Source organism: Manis javanica, chromosome 16, assembly GCF_040802235.1.
Source record: "Manis javanica isolate MJ-LG chromosome 16, MJ_LKY, whole genome shotgun sequence".
Taxonomy (NCBI): Eukaryota; Metazoa; Chordata; class Mammalia; order Pholidota; family Manidae; genus Manis; species Manis javanica.
Window position 1 is genome coordinate 28,013,283 of NC_133171.1, and position 21,169 is coordinate 28,034,451.

The 21,169-nt window shown below is 34.4% G+C and overlaps 1 protein-coding gene across 3 annotated transcripts in view; it reads right to left on the bottom strand.

The window, feature by feature from the left end:
- Window positions 1-21,169, bottom strand: part of ADGRB3 (adhesion G protein-coupled receptor B3) — a 654,669-nt gene that overhangs the window by 290,272 nt on the left and 343,228 nt on the right. For all 3 annotated transcript variants that reach the window (XM_037012618.2, XM_037012617.2, XM_037012616.2), the window contains 3 exons: window positions 15,330-15,479; window positions 14,422-14,497; window positions 1,687-1,789 (listed from right to left, as the gene is read on the bottom strand). In XM_037012618.2, coding sequence (XP_036868513.2) covers window positions 1,687-1,789; window positions 14,422-14,497; window positions 15,330-15,479 — 329 coding nt within the window. The remainder of the gene's footprint in view (window positions 1-1,686; window positions 1,790-14,421; window positions 14,498-15,329; window positions 15,480-21,169) is intronic.

The window sequence follows — 21,169 nt, forward strand, 5'->3', positions numbered from 1 at the left end:
CCTGGTTTAGCTCTTTTGTTAAGTGTCTGATAAAATAGGCCCCCAGAAGATAAGAGTTTGGCTCAAAGCTTGTATCTGTTGATTTCAAACAGTTGCACTGAATTGAAAGAGTGAGACTGTTTCAGCAACACTCTTTTTGAGATCACTCTTTCTTCAACTTATGGAAAAGAAGTCACTTAATTAACATGCTCTTTAAATTCTAAATAATGATTTTATCTTCATTTAGGAAAGTTTTATGAATGCTCACTCAGTGATATTTTCTCCATAAAAAAACTGAATACACATTCAACACTGTACTGCTTTTTCAGTAAGAAATACAGGGAATTAATATCTCACATTATTTTTTTAACCAAAAAGCTTATAACTGGATTGATGGTACGGTGGATAAACAATAAAAACAAATAAGTAATAACAATTTTTGTATAACAAATTTTGAACCTAAAAGAAAAAAAGTGTTCTTTACTCAAAGGCAATGCTAAGTGTCTCCCACTTTTCAGTGCAGTGATGCGATCAGGTAAAGATGAGATTATTCCGAGGTAGGACCAGATGGTTACATTGCAGCAAAAGCAAGGAAAGAGTAAGTATTAATTATGATGTTTGAGACTTATTGCTGAGAGATTTGAGCTTTCCATTCAAGAGCCTAGGAAGCCTGAAGCATCTTAGTAAAAAATGATCTTCATCTTTTATAAAGCCAAGGCTAGTTGTTTTCTGGGAAATCAGAAACTATAAAATAGCAGAAAATACACAGGTTTTGTAAACCAGAGGATGTGAATATAAATACCATCACGTTATTCACTTATATACCATTTTGGGAAAATGGCGATCGGCTTGTGCTTCCATTATTTGTATGTGATGGTCAACTTCATAGAAATTTTGCAAGGAATAAAGGAAAGGAACTATGTATATACAACACATGGGACTAGTGCACTTCAGTATAGGAATAAAAATACAATGAAGAATGCCTTAATAAGAATTACCTTCCTTGCCCCTACTCATCGAAGATTTAAGTATTTAAAATGATTACTTTAAGAAGATAAGTGGATATTTTAAATTTCTATATAAGGACTGGACAAAATCTGAAGAGCTGAAGTTGTAGTTGGAGGGATTTAAGAAAGGGTTCTTATCACTCTGGAATGGAAGACTTAGATTTATATCACTGGAGCACTGGAGCACCCACGTAGCTATGAAGAGTCTTCTCTGATCCTTGACTTAGCACTTTTAAATGCTGCCCCATCCATTCTCCTACCCTGGAGTGCCCTGGAATTAATCACCTCCCTGTGGATGAATAACTTCCGTTGCATCTGAAGTTTATGTATTTACACGGCAGTCTTCCCCACCACATGGTGGGCCAGGTTATTATTCATCTTGGGGGACCACTGCCTAGCTCAGAGCCCAACAAAGATATGTACACTGATAAATAATTTATTAGCTATTTATTATTATAAACTATTTATAAACAACTTATGATCTTGGATAAGCTGAAGAGAGTTTTATCATGAACAAAAGCATAGGATAATAAGGCTTTTTGTTTCTATATAATACATATATTCATAACAAAGTAATTCATTTGCAAATCTAAAAGGTTTAGAAAATATGTTTGGGTCTTGTCGGTCAAAAGAGTGACTGTTAACCTTCTTTAAAAGGTAAATTCTCTAGATAACTCAATGCCAAGTGGATGGTACTTACATTAGCCAAATGAGCTAGTTCTATCTCCAGGAACGAATCAGTTGTTTTGGGTTCAGGCCTTATTGTGACCACGATGATTTTGGAATTAATGACAGTATAATTTCTGAAACAGAGTAATTATGATTAAAAGGAGGAAGGATTGATGACAAATATGAATTCCTACTGCTCAATACATGTTGGGACAGCATCACAAATAAATGTATCTTAAGCAAAAACACAGAACTATTGGGCAAATAGATTAAAAACATGAGGCTAAAAGACTATTCATGGAAAGATACAGTTCATTTTTTGTTATAAACACACCCTATCTGGAGCTAGAAAACTTTGAGGGGAAAAGCTATTGCTGACTGTTACTCTTTTAGATGCAGGAAAGATGAAAAAGCAGTAGCGCTGACAAGCTTTCCATGACTAAATCCAATTCACCTACAAGAGAGACGGACTGTGAATTCAAACCCTCAGGCGAGCTTTAAATGAATATAATCCATTTACCTCAAAGTGGACTTAACAGTTTTGTTCTCCAGGAGACCAAATATTCTTGCAAAGCGCTGTCCTGCCATTTTTTTTAGATTATCTCAAAATTCATTAAGATCAATGACTGGAATGTGATAAAGCATGAACACAGTAGAGTTTAAATATATAAATAAATGTTGTTGCTAATTATTGATCCTCATTCATTTCAGCCAGGCCACTTCTTTTTCTCAAAATGTAAGGAACACATCTGCCTTTTGAAATACCTTGTAATTCGAGTTCACTCAAAGTTTTGAATGTGATCATATCTCCAAGCTACAAAAATTACCCATAAATATAAACATGTAAAACTGAGCCAATTATTTATTGCACATATAGGTTTTCATCCAACATGTATAAATGAACAAAATGTCACACATCACCTAGTATTTAGAGATTTAAATATTTTATTGTACTTTTTAGCTGTTTGAAGAAATATTTTCCTTTTGAAGAAATTTGAAGAAAATACTTTTTTATTCCTTCTTTTTGATTTTAAATGAACCACCTGCTCTTCCATAGAGCATATACTATTTTGGGGAATTTGTAAAAGGTATCAAAGACAAAGTCATTTTTTTCCTCTTTTTTTTGGTGTTTAAAGCATAATTTACAAGTAATAAAATTCACCAATTTTAAATGAGCAGCTTAATGCTTTTGGTAATTGTATACTGCCATGCAGTCATCACCAAATTAATATAGACAACCTGTCTCGCACCTGGAATAGTTTCCACAAGCTTCTTTACACTTGATCTCCTCCCATATGCATGGCTTTAGGGAACCATGCAAATAATTATTCCTTTTCTAGAATTTCATTCGAATGGTAATTTTAGTACATAGATTTTAGTGTTAAATTTGCTTAGCCTAATGTTTTTGAGGTTCATTGATTCTGTTCCCCTTTATAGCTGAGTAATATTCCATCATATAGGTATACTACTATTTGTGATCTATTCATCAATTAAGTAAGCAACCATCGGGGGGGTTCTGATTTTTAGCTTTTATGAATAGTAGCTATTCCTGCTTGGCTATTGTGAATAATTGGCATCCATAATTTGTGCATGGAAATATGTTTGCATATGTCTTGAGTTAATACCTAGGAGAAGAATTGCTTGGTCATGCGGTAAAAGCATGTTTAATTTTATAAGTTCCTGCCATACTGATTTCTAAAATGGCTGTGCCATAAAAGTCATATAATTCTAAAATCAAGGAACAATGCTGAATTTCACATTTTTTATGAAAATGTTTTCTCCAATGGCATGATCTTTATCACAAGATTTCACCTAATTGTGAAATGCTAACTATACCACAGATGGAGGAATTTACTATATTTAGTAGCAGAGGAACTATAAACATATTTTGAGTGGGATGACATTTTTAAATCAATATCTCACGTATTTAGTAATGTCAAATAACAAATTCTTAAACAAAGGAAGTTCAGGTATCCAGACTAACAGTAAATAGTAAAAAACAGGAAGGTAGAAATTTCTTTTTGTATTTCATAGGAGGAAGGTAGTTGCAAACATAGAGAGCTGGTTAACGGTCCTTTATTTCATTGAATACAAAATGAGTCAATGGAAGGTACGGTGTACTGAGAGAGATATGAAAGTAAGCCCTAAATGCCAGCCAAGCTCCCTTTGCGAATTATTCCTCCTTGTTTTTCTGTGAGTAAAAGCGATCGGGAGATCAAGGAAGAATAGATGGAATTAACAAAGTTGTGAGGACATACTGAGCAGTTAATTATATTAGCAGATCTGACAGGATTCCCAAAGAATGACAAGATGCATATGGCTGGAAGTTGGGGAGAATGTCCACCTATCACCACCAAAAAAAATTGTGAAGGCTTCTCCCAGAGACCAGTGCTGAGCACAGAGATGAAAGTTCCTTTTTCAAATTAGTTTGAATGTGAATACTGGTATGGTTACCTGAAACAAAAATATTCACCCATCATCCAAATTCAATCTTCCCTTTAATCTGGTTCTGTCTATAATCCCATTTCCCCACTATACATAAAACCTAATGCTAATTTAACTCAACTGCCAATTTTAATTAGTAAAGGTTAGTTAAATTTGATAGTATACAGATAGTTTGTATTATTTATATTGTATTTACACAAGTGGACAGGTTACTGGAAATACATATGTGTGATTTCCAAATAGAAATTTATAATTTTGTCAAGACGTTTATGAAGTTCTCTGTGTGTTTGGGCATGTTGGGGTTTTGACCCTGGGAAACTAGGCTGTGGAAAGCAAAAAATTGAAGATAAGTAGCCTATTGTAGGCTATGTTATTCTGCTGTCAGGTTCATTAGCTTCTGAACTGGCCTTGTGGAGATGGTCCCTAGAGGACAGGTGTGTGTGCAAGTGTGTGTGTGTATGAACTTATTTAGAATACAATTGGGAAGGGATGTATATCAATATATTTATGTAAATGCATGTTCTCATCACATTTATTGAGTGCCCTCCCTTACCTTGGGCTACTCTCAGGTACCCATCTCTACCATAGCATCCACTATGCTATGTACATCTCCTTCCACAGAATCATAGTTCAATGAGGGCAAGATTTGTATCTAGCATTTGTCTATCCTCATTTGCATTATGTTTGGCACACTTTAGTGCTAACATATGTTTGAATGTCTTATGAAATAAACACATGCCAAACAAAAATACCAAATTTTTGACTAAGTTGATTTAAAAGGTAATGCCAATATCACAGTATTAAAATGCCTAATGAAAGAAAAATAAGCAAATTTATATTATGTAATAATTCCCTTTTAAAAAAATGTACAGTGCACAAAATTATCTTTAATTTATTCCATCAATTTATACTAATTTACATAAGTGACTAGCTGGCTCCTTATGTGCCATGTCAGGCTTTGTGATCTACTAATTCTTCCTGGTGGGGTACATATTTGTATTCACTGCTAGGAAAGCAGATCTTACAGCCAAATGGATTTCATGACTAAAGTAATAAAGTTCTTTCCTGTCCTTGAGATTTGTGCTAGTTGGTATCTAAAACATTAAAATATGTGTAGAGTTATTCATTCAAAAGAGGACCCAATTTCTCCGCAATTTTTACAAAGGCTTAAGATGCTTAGAGTATACGAACCATATGTTAAAGAGAATAAGAAAGTGATTATAAAATGCAATGTGTCTGTTTATAAGAGCCTCACTTCATGTATAAAGACATACATAGGCTGAGAGTGAATGATGGAAAATGATATCCCATGCAAATGATAACCAAAAGAGAGCAGGGATGGCCATATTTGTATCAGATGAAATTGATTCAAGTCAAAAATTGTAATGAGATAAAGAAGGACATTATATAAGAATACAAGGGTCAATCCAACAGGAAGATATAACAATTATAAACAGATATGTACTCAACAGCAGAATGATCAAGTATATGAAGCAAACATTGATGGAACTTGAGGGAGAAACAGACAGTAACACAATAATAGTTGGCAATTTCAATACAATATCCCTACTTTAATAATGGAAAGCTCAGCCATATAGTAGGTCAATAAGGAAACAGAGGACTTGAATAACGCTATAGACCAACTGGACCTAATAGACAGAACACTCCATCCAGCAACAGTGAACATATATTCTTCTCGACTGAATATAGAACAGTCTTGAGGATAGATCACAGGTGAGGCCACAGAGTCTTAAATTTAAGGCAGTTGAAATCATGCCAACTGTCTTTTTTGACCACAGTTGGAATGAAACTAGAAATCAAAGGCAAGAGGAAAACTGGAATTCACAAATATGTGGAAATTGAAGAACATACTCTTGAATAATCTGTAGGTCAAAGAACAGAACACAGGGAAAATTAGAAAAATAACGAGACAGATGAAAATGAACACACAACATGCCAATACTGAGGAGATGCAGCAAAAGAAGTACTAAGACAGCAGGAAAAAGGAGTAAATGTCTGCTTTTAAAAAGAAAAATATCTGAAATCAACAACCTAAATTTACACCTTAATGAACTAGAAAAAGAACAAACTAAACCCAAAATTAGCAGCAGGAAGGAAATAATAAAGATTAGAGCAGAAATAAGTGAAATAGAGAATAGAAAAATTCTACCAAACTCAGCTGTTTGAAAAAAATCAACAAAACTGACATATTCTTAGTTTGACTAATTAATAAAAAAATAGAGAAAACTCAAATAAGAAAAATCAGAAATGAAGAGACAATTCAACTGATGACACAGAAATAAAAAGAATCATAAGAGACTACTATGAACAACTATATGCCGACAAACTGTATAGCTTAAAAGAAATTGATAAATTCCTAAAAGCGTACAACTTGTCAAGACTCATTCATGATGAAATTGAAAATCTAAAAAGCCCTGTAACTAGTAAGGAAATTTAATTAGCAATCAGAAACCTCCCAACAAAGAAAACCCAGGATCATATGGCTTCATTGAAGATTTCCAAGACATGTAAAGAAGAATTAATCACAATCCTTCTCAAACTCTTCCAAGACATCAAAGAGGAGGGAATATTTCCAAACTCATTTTATGAGGCCAGCATTACCCTGATACCAAAATCTAAGATACTGTAAGAAATAAAAACTACAGGCCAACATCCCTGATGACTATTGATGCAAAAATTCTAACCAACATAATAGCAAACCAAATTCAACAATACATTAAAAAGATCATATACTATGACCAAATGGGATTTATCTCTGGGATGCAAGGGTGGTTTAGGACATTAAAATCATTCAATGTAATAAATATGCCACATTATCAGAATGAAGGACAAAAACCAAATGATCATCTCAACTGATACAGGAAATTCAACATTTTTTCATTGTAAAAACTCTTAATAAACTAGGTATAGAAGGAATATATATAAAACCCCCGTAGCTAACATCACACCAATGGTGAAAAGCTGAAAGTGTTCACTGTAAGGAACAAGGAAAAGATGCCATCTACTGCCACTTCTACTCAACACAGTACTGGAATTCCTGACCAAAGCAATCAGGCAAGAAAGCAAAATAAAAGGTAACCAAGTTGGAAATATAGAAGCAAAATTAACTCTGTTCACAGAGGAAATAATCTTATATGCAGAAAATCCTAAAAATACAAAAAATAAAAAGCCCGTTAGAACTAATAAACGAACTGCAAAATTATAAGATACAACACACAAAAATCAGCTGTATTTGTATAAACTAACAATGAATAAACTACCAGTGAAATAAATAAAACAATCCCATTTACAATAGCATCAAAAAGAATAACATACTTGGGAATCAACTTAACCAAGTAAGTGAAGTGACTTGTGCACTGAAAACCAGTATCTATATATGTGTGTTTGTGTGTGTGTGTATGTGTGTATGAAAGAAGTGAGAGAAGACACAAGCATAATGACACCCCATGTTCATAAATTGGAAGACTTAATACTGTTAAAATGTCCATACTACCCAAAGCAATCTAACAGATTAATGCATTACCTATCAAAATCTCAATAACATTTTTTAAAGAAATAGAAAAAAAATCCTAAAATTAATATGAATCTCAAAGGACCCTGGGTAGTCAAAATAATCTTTAGAAAGAAAATCAAAGCTGGAAGCCTCATACTTTCTATTTTCAAAACATATTACAAAGCTACAGTAAGTCACAACGGTTATGGTCCTGGCATAAAGACAGATGATAGGCACACAGATCAACTGAATAGAATAGAGTACAGAAATAAATCCTCTCATATATAGTCAAATTGTCTCTGGCAAAGGTGCCAAGACTATACAATGGGGAAAGGATAATTTCTTCAACAAATGGTTCTGGGAAAACTTGAAATCCACATGCAAAAGAAAGAAGCTGGACTCTTACATTTGTACCATACACCAAAATTAATTCAAAATGGATTAAAGATCTAAACATAAGGCCTGAAACTATAAAACTCCCAGAAGAAAACATGAGGGATAAAACTTTATGACACTGAATCTGACAATTATTTCCTTGATCTCACACCAAAAGTACAGGCAACTAAAACTAAAGTAGACAAATGGTAATACATCAAATTTTAAAATTTCCATGTAATAAAGAAAATAAACAACAGAGTAAAATGGCAATCTATGGAATAAGAATATTTATAAACCATCCCATCTATCTGATTAAGGGTTAATACTGAGATAAAGAAATCCTAAAACTCAACAACAAAAACAAACAATAAAATTAAAAAATGGACAAAAGACATATAGATAACTCTCCAATGTAATATATAAGCAGCCAACAGGTATATGAAAAGATACTCAACATCACTGATCAAGGAAATATACATAAAAAACATAGTGGGAGATCACTTTATAGCTGATACAATGACCACTACCAAAAAAACAAACAAACAGAAAATAACAACTTTTGGCAAGTTGTGGAGAGATTGGAATCCTTGTGAACTGTTGGTGGGAATGTGAAATGGTGTAGCTACGGAAAACAGCACAGAGATTCTTCAAAAAACAAAAATAGAATTACCATATGATCCAGAAGTCCTACTTCTAGGTATCTGGGTATATATTCAAAAGAAATGAAAACAGAATCTCAAAGGAATATTTGCACACCTGTGTTCACTGCAGCACTATTCGTAACAGCCAAGAGGTGGAAGTATTCTAAATGTCCACTGACAGACGAATGGATAAAGAAAATGTGTATATAGACAATGGATAAGTGCAGCCTTTAAAAAAGCCTCAAAAAAGAAGGAAATTCTGTCGTATACTATAACAAAGATGAAACTTCGAGGACATTATGCTAAGCCAGTCACAAGGACAAATACTGCGTGGTATCACTTACACGAGGTATCTAAAGTAGTCACATTTTTAGAAACAAAGTACAATGGTGATTTCCAGGGGCTCGGAGAAGGTAAAATGGGCACTGTTTTTCAAGAAATAAAGAATTTCAGTTTTGCAAGAAGAAAACAGTTCTAGAGATCTGTTGCACAAGTTACATGTAGCTAATACTATTATGCTGCAGAAATAAACATGCTTAAGATGGTCAATTTCATGTTATATTTTTTACCACATTTAAAAAAAATGCAATGCAGGGTTACAGAACAAACACCAGTGGGAGGAAACTGTAGAATAAATTTTGCAAATAAATTGTAGCCATCTAAGGTACAGTAAAAAGATATTAATGGTTTAGTGAAAAATATTAAAATTACTGTAGCATCTTTCTATTTTTACAATTACAGTTTGTATAGAGTCTAAGTCGAGAGTTTTCATAATGCTTTAAACAAGCCCCCCAACTTAAGTAAAATTAAAATACAGTAGATGATTTCATATATTCTAAGAACTGGGAACTTCATCAAAATCATTATGCTAAATACATTTTCTTTTAAAATTAAAATCAGCTGAAAGGTGCTTTGAAAACTAATTAGAATTGCAAGGTTCATTTGCCAAGGGAAAGAAGCTAAGTGATCAGGGATTTAAATTCACTTTCAAAATGTATGGCAGATTTTTTGTAAATGATATACTGACAATGTAATATTACAATAATTTATATTATTAGTCATGAAAGTTTGTTACCCCTATAGGTAATTTTAATTTGTAATGTGATCACAATGGGACAGTATAAAGAGAAGAATATCACAAAATGACAATATTTCACTGCACACTCAGAAGGAAGAAGCCGGGTTCAAAGTTCAGACCTTGAAACTGAACAGGGTGCTCTTGAGAGAATTTGCTGCTTCAAGCTCATTGCCTTCCAGATATATTGGTATAATGTGATTATGTTTTCATTTTTCTATTAATTCCAATATTATTTAGTTCAGTTACTTGTTCCATTTGCTTTTAATTCCTATAATATTAAGAATTCAAATGAGTTTCATTTCCTGAATTTGAAAAAGTCCAGCATCATTTATCTTTATTAGGTTGCTGCATTTGACCACAAACTCATCTGATTTTGCATTATTGAAACACGTTTCTTTTAAAAGATAATTTTCAAGCTGTAACTGGCTTATGAGAACACTGTGATATTTTTTTGTTCATCTGTATTTTTCCTGGTATTTTAATGCTATAGGGGAATTTGCATATAATTTGAATTAGATCCTTTACAGTATCTTGAATGTTAATAGATACATTAAAGGGCTTTTTTTTTTTTTAGACTACATCTCCATATGTCCTACCAGGAAAACTAGACATTGCTCCCATACTCAGAAGTATTATGATTTTCCTACAAAACTGGAACCTGACTTTATTAAATGAATCAGAAAATGGATTGTTTACAACAGTTTCTTGAACTTTTTGGCTTGAGTATATGCTTGGATATACTTTTTTTCCTCTAGAGTTAATTTCCACTAGAAAAATTCTTACAAGGGCCTGTATCAATGACAAAGCATTCTTAAAGTCTCTTGATATCACTAATTGTCCCATGGAAAGTTTATTCCAGTTAAGAATCCTCACCAACAGTTTAAGAGCCTGCCAGGCTGTGGGTGTTGGTTAGTCCCTTGAAGTGATTGGGGTCTGTGTGTAGGTGGCCTCACTCCCTCGAAGGATCCTCCAGCCTCGGCGGCTGGCCTTCACCCATCAAGCCCAAACATGGCCATGAAGGAAGGTGTCATGGGAAAAGCGGTACCCCAGGCCTTGGGAAATAGCTTGGGTCAGAGCCACCGAGAAAACCCCCTAGGTTCCTGGAGGGTCATTGAGGGTCCACATGGGGTCACTGCCTCCTGGGCCTTACAGGATTTTCTGCGTAAGATATGTGTGTATTCACACTAACATGAAAGTCCACAATTTGTTCCCTGAAGGGAATCAGTATTATCCTCAGAGAGGAAGCAAGCAAGACCCTGGCAGAGTCGCGGCTTTGGTGGACTGAAGACTTGACTTTGGAACTCAGCCACCTGCTGGGCATACAATCTGGGGCAGGGAACTGAAGTAATAAAGGGCTCAGCTTCACACCCATGGAGTTCTGGGGGCACTAGCCGGGAAAGGGCCTTGCAGCACTGTTTCTATGCTACTTAATGACAAGAAATTATTCTGAAGAACAAAAGTGGGAGGCTGAGAAGAGCACACGTTGAGTTTGGACTTGCATAGAGCACGTTTCCTTCAACTGAAGGGACAACTTGAATCTACTTAATTGCAGAAGTGAAGACAATCAAACAGTAAAATAAAAACTCCAGCTTGAAGAATAGTCAAAAGCATATTAGGGAAAGAGAAGAAAAGAAATATCTAAATAAAAGAATCAACATGAAAAGTTATTTCTGTCTTTGTATGGAGGAAAATTTCTAAATTATGTCTATTCAAAACAGTGCATCAAGTTCCGCTTCCTAGTCCCCATGAGGGGCATTATGCAAAGTATTGTTTTGAAAATGGTTACATCAAGATATAAAATTTCTGGAAACTTATGAGCAAGCCTAACATTATTCTGTGTATGGGAAACTTGGCTCCAAAAATTCCAACAGGTAATTAATTAGTAAAATGATCACTGAGGAAAAAGTGTCATGAAAATGTGATAAATAATAACTAAATACATAGAGCAAATTTGCATATTTTCATGTTGAATAAGAAGATATTTCCTTTCTTCTTAAGTTCAGCTCACATAGTTAAATTTATACAGTAAAGCAACAAGATTTATGTATTTTGCTCTTCTGTTCTAAAATATTTTACAGGATATGCACTAAAGTTCTATATCCTGTATTTTTAAAAATGGGTAATATAGCATATTCTATCAGATAAGATAATTAATTACTCCAGTAACATTTCTTGACCTTTACTATTTATTAAGCACTATTCTGGGACTTTTGCCAATAGAGGAAAATTTTAAAAATTAAGAGTACAGTTATCAGGTTGTTGCTGAGTAAATGTTTGTTGAGTGACTATGAAGCAAAGACATCACCCTTGTCCTTTAAAAGGCTTATTCTTATTTAGCATATCTATAATTTGCATAGTTACTCACTAAACTTTCTGGAATAGTTTTCTGAAAATGAAAAAAAAATAATATTGAGAATGTCCAGTTTTTTTTTGTTTTTTTTTACTGTATGAATTATTTTACTGTATGAAATAAAAGAAAATGCTAATATTTCACCTTTCAAAGAGTACTTAAACATTTTATCCTGAGCATTGTATTGTCATTATTTCTAGTTAATGAATCTAATTGTGAATATTGTTTTCCTATAGTCATTTACCTAATTATACATAGAAAGTGTGAGTAGATCTATATATTCATAATCCTTATACAAAGGTTACTAAGGACTTCAAGCTAAAGAGTATGTGAGAACTCTATAATTCTGTAATTTTCCTGCAATAAAAATAGGGAATTTCTGAAGTTGGAAAGAACATTTGAGTTCAACCCCACAATATGCACCTAAAAAAAGCAAGCAACTTGCCCAAAGGCTAATCTGTTTATGTCACACCTGGTATCAGGGGGGCCACTGCTCTGGGCTATTCCCTGATTTACCCATTAAAACACCTTTAATGTCAGAATGTGTCCATTAATCTACCCATAAACTGCAAGTGAACACAGCTTCTGCCATGATAAAAAATAAATGTTGAAACACTAAATAAATGTATTTCTTTTTTACAAAAAGATACATTTCTAATTCTCTCAACTGTATAAATTTATATAACTTGGAATAACCTGATTTAATTTGTGTAGGTGAGTGAATACTATGGTAACTATACAAAACAAGATTAATCATAATGCAACTTTGTCAGATATGTAGGAGGGAAATTAGTTGACAATCTAAAGCATTTTATGTTGAGAATTTTATTTGCATTCACTATTTCCCTCAGCACCAAATAGGGCGAATATTGTGCATAAAGGGGCTTCTATTTTAAAGTTGAACTGAAGGCAGATGATTGCTGAGTGACTGGATAAGTTTATGAATTTCTTGTTATGTTAAATCGAAATGAAACCCAAGTCATCTGATTAGTGTTAGTGTCTAGTCTAGAATTCTTGAGAAAGTAGCTTTATTACCTTGTGGAAATGTGTCTGACTTTGAGTATCAGGGTATTTTCAGCTTGAGCACATTTCTCCTCAAATGAGCATTGTTCACAAAGATAGAGGCAGTAAAATTATAATTCAGTTTGATCTGTAACTGTACATACCAATGTGTTTTAATAAAGCCAGTGGGGAAGTAGAAACAATAGTTTTGAAAATTTGCTATTAGAAAAGAACCAAACACAAACCTATTATTCATAAGTCAGAAAGCCCAAATCCTAATGAAGGGACTTGAAGAAAACTCAACTTCCCATAGTTGCCTGTGTGGATGAAGGAGATTCTGGCTTGCACTGGTCAGATTCCCAATGACTTGCCAACTGTATTAATAATTTGCTGCTCATAGATTTTTCTCTGAAGAATAGTGACTAGTCACTGCTGCTGCAGAAATGTTAGCTGTTTCCTTGGGAGGCCTTTGTCTGCTGGACTGAACTCTAATTGTTTTTATTTATTAGACCATTTATGTCCTTGGTAAAACTACACACATTATTCACAGTCTTTTCCTTCCTAAAAACTTGAAGCTTCAATTCATGAGGGTGTGAGTAAGAGCTCAGTGAAAATGTGCTTGTGTTTAACCGACACACAACTTTGTCTCAGACTCCAAAATGAGGTGGGGTGGAGGAAACAGGTCACCAGTGAGTGACAATGTCACTATCCAAATAGATGTGAATATTTTCTGTGAGATTAGGTAAAGTAGCTAAGACAGTAGAGCAAATAAACTTATGTTGGTAGAATTACAATTTGTAGTTGTTTCTTTTAGCATCTGGGAGGAAAGAAATCAATGGATTTCTTCCAGAAATAGTATCCTAATTGAACACAGTATTTTTTCTTAATGTAGCTATAATTGAATATTTATTTAGAAGCAAATTGAGATCTTGTGCAAATGAAGAACAAAACCATGTATTCCCAGTCATCAAGACACTCCTTTAATTTCATGTAAAGTTAATGAACAGTATCATTAAATACAAATAAAGAGAGAAGACAGATTAATTTTAAAACAACCCATTCTATTACAGACTTGAAGTTTTTCTTTTCCTTATTTTTTCTCTCTTAGTCTAAAGCAAATCATGATTAGTTACAAAAAGAATTACAGAGCGATAATCAGAGATTAAGATTGTCTTTTCTAGTTGTTTTGAAATGTATAATATGCCAACAAGCTGTTCATTAACTTGGTATTTTTATTACACTTAAGAAAAAAGCTTTGTATTACCAAAGCTAGTTGGACTGTTTTCATAGAATGAGCTATAATCACACTTTTGGAATAATTTACAATGATGACAATAGCTTATTACTTTGTAGCTTACCTCAGAGTGGGCAAAATCAGATCTAAGTTTTTGTACAAGACTGCTCCGAGAACAAACACCGATGATTCATCTAATTCTAAAAAGAATAACATTTAAAAATATTAGGAAAACAACAAGAATAATTCTGTGTCCTATACGTCTGCTCATTACAAGGGGATTCCAGTGCTTGCTGATGCAAAGCTGGGCAGAAGATATGCCTCCTTCACATGCACGGCCCAGGTGAGCCCACGCACTGGGCACTCAGCGTAGCGCTAGGAGCGTTTTCAGTGGCTTTTTGTCATGAAGCAACTAACCTTCTTTCGCCAGCCTGAGACAAGAATCTGCCTTAGTTGTGGCTAAGGAGCTTTAAGTTACAATGATGTAGAGAAAGAGGGCCAATTCTCTTTTGTAGTATTAAGTTACCGGGTCAAAATATCCAAGGTAAGAATTCAGACAACAGTGTCACCTTTGGAAACAGCAATTAATTCTAGGGGCTATTGATGTACTTAAAACTTAATTTCTTTCTCAAATTTGTTTTTCTATGCCAAAATACTATCTACAAACCAAAGTAACGGAGGCAGAAACAACAACGACTGCATGGAAAATACAACACGTTTCCATACCTGAAGTTAAAATATTAGTCCATATGCTTTGCAGTGGCATGAGACTATCAATATTGAAACGTAACCATGTCAAGCTCAGATCTATAATTTACACTTATAATTTTTCCCCATTTTAACAGATCCTTTCCTCCAGGATATTCAGATTTAAAGACCATACATAAGTTTTTTTATAGTTACCAAATTAGTTTAGAATCATGATTGCAGACTGTTTGTAAATTGTTTCATATATGTAAATTTATGAGTCTTTTATTAAATGACCTTAACAGAAATGTTTTGTTCAAAGTTCAAATTATTTCATATATTTACCTTTTGATGACACAGGAGTGAAAATGCTTTTTGGAATGACGACCCTGTCTTCCGAGTTTCTCGCCCAGTCAACCATCCCCTTCCGTCCTTTCATTGGGAAGTTGATGTCTGTTAGAACGGAGGCTGCGGGAAGCTTCTGAATGCTAGCCACTATTAAAAAAGGAGGAATAATGTCAGCTAAAATCTTTCTGTGAAATTAAAATTGATCAAACTAAGCCTTGCAGAATATTCAAGATAAAATTTCAAGTCAAAATTATATTTATCAGAGCTACCAAACTGTCTTATTCTTATTATTAGACAGTATTCACTAAGGTTGCTGATTCTGTCATTTATCAGTTCAGGTTTTTGTTGTTTTCATCAGGAATCCTACAGTGATGGACAAAGGTGGGGTGGGTATTCTGAGAGTACCGATGGTCCTGCCATATTGGTTGTTTGTGGTTGACCTTCATTTCAGTCGTTAGAAGCCTGTATTGTATTTTTGGTTAAATATTTTTATTAATACACCTGATTCATTGATTTAAATTTGCCTTTAAATCTGAACTGTGTCTTCAGAACAAATTTTCTGCAATTACATCTGAATGTTGTTATTGGAACAAATTTTTCATGGATTAAATGGAATACCACGAAGACGTGGAAAACAGTCATACTGCTCTGGGAGACAGCACTGTCAGATGCTAAATAGTGAAGGGTCAATAATGCCATAACCAAAGAGCTCATATACTATGCAGAAATAGTCATCAAATAGATTAACAATACAAAGTTTAGAACATTCTCCCACAGTTGAAAGTAATAAACATAAATGTGTGAATGGAAACTTGTATCTTTTCTTGCAATAACTATTTTAATATAGACTGATAAGCTTCATGAATGATATGCTTGGTAATGCCCAAATATATCTATTAGTATATGCAAGAGTTATATACACACAAGTATATATAAATCTATATATAATAAAACTATGATGATAAGTACTTAGGCAATTATTGATTATATACACTTTCAATTAAGAAATGTAATTTGTGTGATTTTTACATAGGCCCAGACTTGTTCTGCATTAAAGTTTCAGGAGGATTTAAATAGAAAGATGATAAGGAAAACTATAGAAACTATCAGAAGAGGAAAGTAAAGCAAGAAACCTCTAGCCTCCTCATAAGTGGATTTATTCTAAAGAAACTTGTAATTTAAATCAAGAGAGGATAAAAATCAAGAATTTAACAATATTAGTTGTATAAATATATTACTGCACCAATGGCTTAGTTCCAGATTGAATTTGTTATGTGTTATTGTACTTAATTGAAGCTCTTTTGGGTTATTAAAGGATAGAATTTCATTTGGCCTGTAATTTGACATAATAAGCTTAAGAAAGGATTTTGCAACTAAAGGTTAAAGGAAAGAGGGTGCTGGGTAACAGATAAATTAGTGATGGGTGTTAAATGGTACTTTTTGGGTGGAAGCTCCAATTATTTTAGTTTCTTTTATTTTTCAAACAATATAGTCTTTGTCATAAATAATCCAGTTCATGTGTCCTTAAGGGTCCAAATCCTCCTCTGCTTGTTCAGCTGATCCTTGAACAACATAGGTTTGAATCATGTGGGTCCACTTATATGTGGATTTTTTTCAACAAATACACTGGAAAATTTTTTGGAAGTTTGTGACAATTTGAAAAACAAATGTTTTCTTTGCCTTAGCTTGTTTTACTGTAAGAATACTGTATATAATACATATAAAATACAAAGTATGTGTTAATCGAGTGTATACGCTATTGGTAAGGCTTCCAGTCAATAGCAGGTTGTTAGTAGTTATGTTTTTGGGGAGTCAAAAGTTATAGGTGGAAAAGTAGAAATTCAGATGGCCAACAGACACATGAGAAGATGCACCACATCACTAATCATCAGGGAAATGCAAATTAAAACCACAATGAGATATCAGCTCACACCAGTAAGGATGGCCAGCATTGAAAAGACTAAGAACAACAAATGCTGGGAAGGATGTGGAGAAAGGGGAGCCCTCCTACACTGCTGGTGGAAATGTAAGGTAGTTCAACCATTGTGGAAAGCAACATGGAGGTTCCTCAAAAAACTAAAAATAGAAATACCATTTGACCCGGAATCCCACTCCTTGGAATATACCCAAAGAATACAACTTCTCAGATTCAAAAAGACATATGCACCCCTATGTTTATTGCAGCACTATTTACAATAGCCAAGATATACAAGCAACCTAAGGGTCCATCAGTAGATGAGTGGATAAAGAAGATGTGGTACATATGCACAACAGAATACTATTCAGCCATAAGAAAGAAATGAATCCTACCATTTGCAACAACATGGATGGAGCTAGAGGGTATTATGCTTAGTGAAATAAGCCAGGTGGAGAAAGACAAATGCCAAATGATTTTCCTCATTTGTGGAGTATAACAATGAAGCAAAACTGAAGGAACAAAATGGCAGCAGACTCACAGACTCCAAGAAGGGACTAGTGGTTACCAAAGGGGAGGGTGTGGGAGGGCGGGTGGGGAGAGAGGGAGAAGGGGACTGAGGGGTGTTATGTTTAGTACATACGGTGTGGGGGGTTACGGGGAGAACAGTGTATCACAGAGAAGGGACATACTGGATCTCTGGCAACTTCCTGCACTGATGGACAGTGACTGCACTGGGGTGTGGGTGGGGACTTGATAATATGGGTGAATGTAGTAACCACATTGTTCTTTCATGTGAAACCTTCATAAGAGTGTATATCAATCATACCTTAATAAAAAGTCAAAAAAAATTACAGGTGGATTTTTGACTCTATGAGGGGTCAGTGCCCCTGAATTCTGTGTTGTTCAAAAGTCAACTGTAGGTGGACAGGTCAGCACACCAGCAGCACACTCTTTCTTATGGGTCCTATCAGCTTTATTCAATATGCAAAACTAAGTTACCTACTTCTAAGTTCCTTGACTCTAACTTTGGTTGTCTTGGTATTTAAAGGATATTTATTTCACCTCTGCTCTAAACACTGATGAAAAGAAATGAGGGTTTTCTTGATTGTCATATAATTTGTTTCCATTATAAAGGAAAACAAGTGATAAATTGGTGGACCCTGAAGTCTAATAATTCCTCTGTTTCTATATATATTGGATAGAAAACAAAAAACAAATAATAAGAAGAAACAAATAGAAGAAGCATATGCTGTACCAACTATATATCACTTAATCCTGACTAAATGCTGGTCTAATACCATGTTCTTAAATATACAAAAATGATACAATTACACACACATTGGATCTCACCTTATGAAATAAATGCATTCATTCTTTAATTAGAGGTTTATTGGCTCTTAAATTATGACTTTATGTATTAGATTGTATTTTTGAACATAGTCTGCATTAAAGGAACACAAAAATCAATTAGCATCACCATTTAATTTGTGCAAGAAGTCTTTTAAATTGCAGTCTTGAGCAATAGGAGTGAATAAAAGCAAACAGTTTTTCATTAATTTTTGTAGGAATCTACATTAATGAAAGATGATATTTTCAACAAATACATTATAAAAAAGAATATAAATTTATGGACTGATGAGATTCAAATGCTAGTCTTCAAATGATTAATATGCATGTTCTTTAAAATATGAAATATTTAAAGTTGTACATCTTTACCTTAAACCTACCTAGGGAAATGCTTAAGATAACACTGTGGTTCTTCATGTCCCTGCAGTGATTAAGGAGAAAACCTATTTCTATATATATAGGAATAGATACATAAAATATATACATTATATATATACATATACATATATATAGTGTGTGTGTGTGTATAGTAGGTTTTATATATGAAAGCTATTTCCATATTAAAAAATAATTTAAAGATAACTTTGATTTCCTCCTTCCTTCAGTCCCTATACCAGACCCTTGGACTGGATTAGTTCTCAATTCCTTCCCTTCTTCTCCATGTTTAATTATCTAAACCCTTAGGTAAAATATAGATGCAAGTGCAGTCGTTAGGGACCTGGGAAGCTCATGTGTTAGATGAATACCAAAGAGGTAAGACTCAATGTGAATGCCTTAGATCGCTCAGTCACCCTGACCCAGATAGTAACTGCACTAGTTGGGATGAAGATTTAATAATGTAGAAAACTACTGTATCACTATGTAGTATACTTGACACCAATATAATATTGCATACAACTATATTTTAATAAAATAAATAAATAAGTGGCTGCCTTAAACTATTTCAAGAATAAGTATGTGTCCAGTGCTGACAAAGGAATGCAGATGCAAAGATTAAGTGCATAATCTACACACTTTTCTTATGCAATAATTGCTGCATTAACACCAGTCACTGTGGATGGTTAGGTAACAGCATCTTTCCTCAAAAACTGAGAAAATGCCTTTGTTACAAAAGATTAAAGTACTTAGAAGAAACCTCAAAGGACACAGTGTCCCTGAACAAATAGGCACATTTTGAATGCTCCAAGAATTGCCCTAATTTTACTGTACTGTGTTTTCATTACAACACTAGATTTGATTTCTTATGCAATAAAAATAGGTGACTCATCACTGATAAACCCTGGGGCCAAACCAACTGTACTTTTATTTTGAATCTGGATGTGCAGCACAAAATCCCTTTGAGAGCATCATGTCTGTTGTTGGCCCAGCTCTCAAAGGATTCAGGTTCAGTATAGATTTTGGCTCATCAGAAAGCATATGGGAATTTTTGCAGATAGGTCTAAAAGCACCTGAGTCGTTTGTTTTGTTTTGCTTTGCTGGTTTATTTTGTAACCTCTGAGCCCTCCTTTGATTCATCAAAGCAGGGTGATGCTTCAACCTTGTTCCTGAGGAAAATCATGAGCTTTTAGCCCTCTGCCCTTACTGAGGACCTGCAGGAATCTGTCTTAGTCATTCAAGTAATGTGAGTGGTCCATGGACAAGCTATAGTTCGCCAGTTCGGTACATCAGTTTGCATCGTGCACAGGGATGGGACCAGAGAGCAGAAGTACAGGTGAATAGTGGGAAGGAGCAAAATGGCAAAGGGGGGCCTACAGAGGGCAAATGGCTGCTTTCTAGAGTGGCTTACGTGTGCCCTCTGGATCTGGGCTCTGGATTCAAATTCCTGACACTTTAGGCTAACTGCAATGTCCTACTTTTTTCAGGTCAGTCCCAGTTTACCTCTGCTGTTTTGTATAATTATGAATAGCATTCCCTATCACTATCGAAAGTCTCATTGCAAAAGATAATTCCATCATTTTACCAGTTGTGTGACACTGGGCAGATTGCCTAACCTCTCAATGCCTCAGTTTCCTCTTCTATATAACATGGGAATAATAATACTGTCTACCTGGCTGGGATGTTGGAGGTGGAGTTACTATCTGTCAAGAGCTGACAGTCCAGTGCGTGGATGGCCCTAGGCAAGTACTGGCTGTTACTGTTACAATAGGTTTTCTCATAATCATGTCCAAGAGTACTTACTGTGGGTTCCATATTATGTTGATGATGATGATAAAATATTTGACTTTTGCATGGGACATTCTTTTCTGGCTGTCCTTCAGCGACCCTAGGCATGAGATTATGTATTCGAAACCTTAAGTTGAATATATTCAGACAACCGAAAGGCAGGAATTGCATTTAACATAAATAGAGCTCATCCTCTAGTACTGAAATGTAGCACATAGGGTGTTGAAAAGGGCTCCTTTTTACTCTTTCTCTTTCTTTTGTTCTTTCTGTCTTTCTCTCCATCCCTCATTCCTTCCCTCTCTCTCTCTCTTTCTCTCCTCTGATAGAATCTGCCAGACGGAAGAGGCTTCCTTCTCTGGTTATTTATTATACAAGGTCAGCCAGGTTAAAAATATGTCGCCTCAATTGA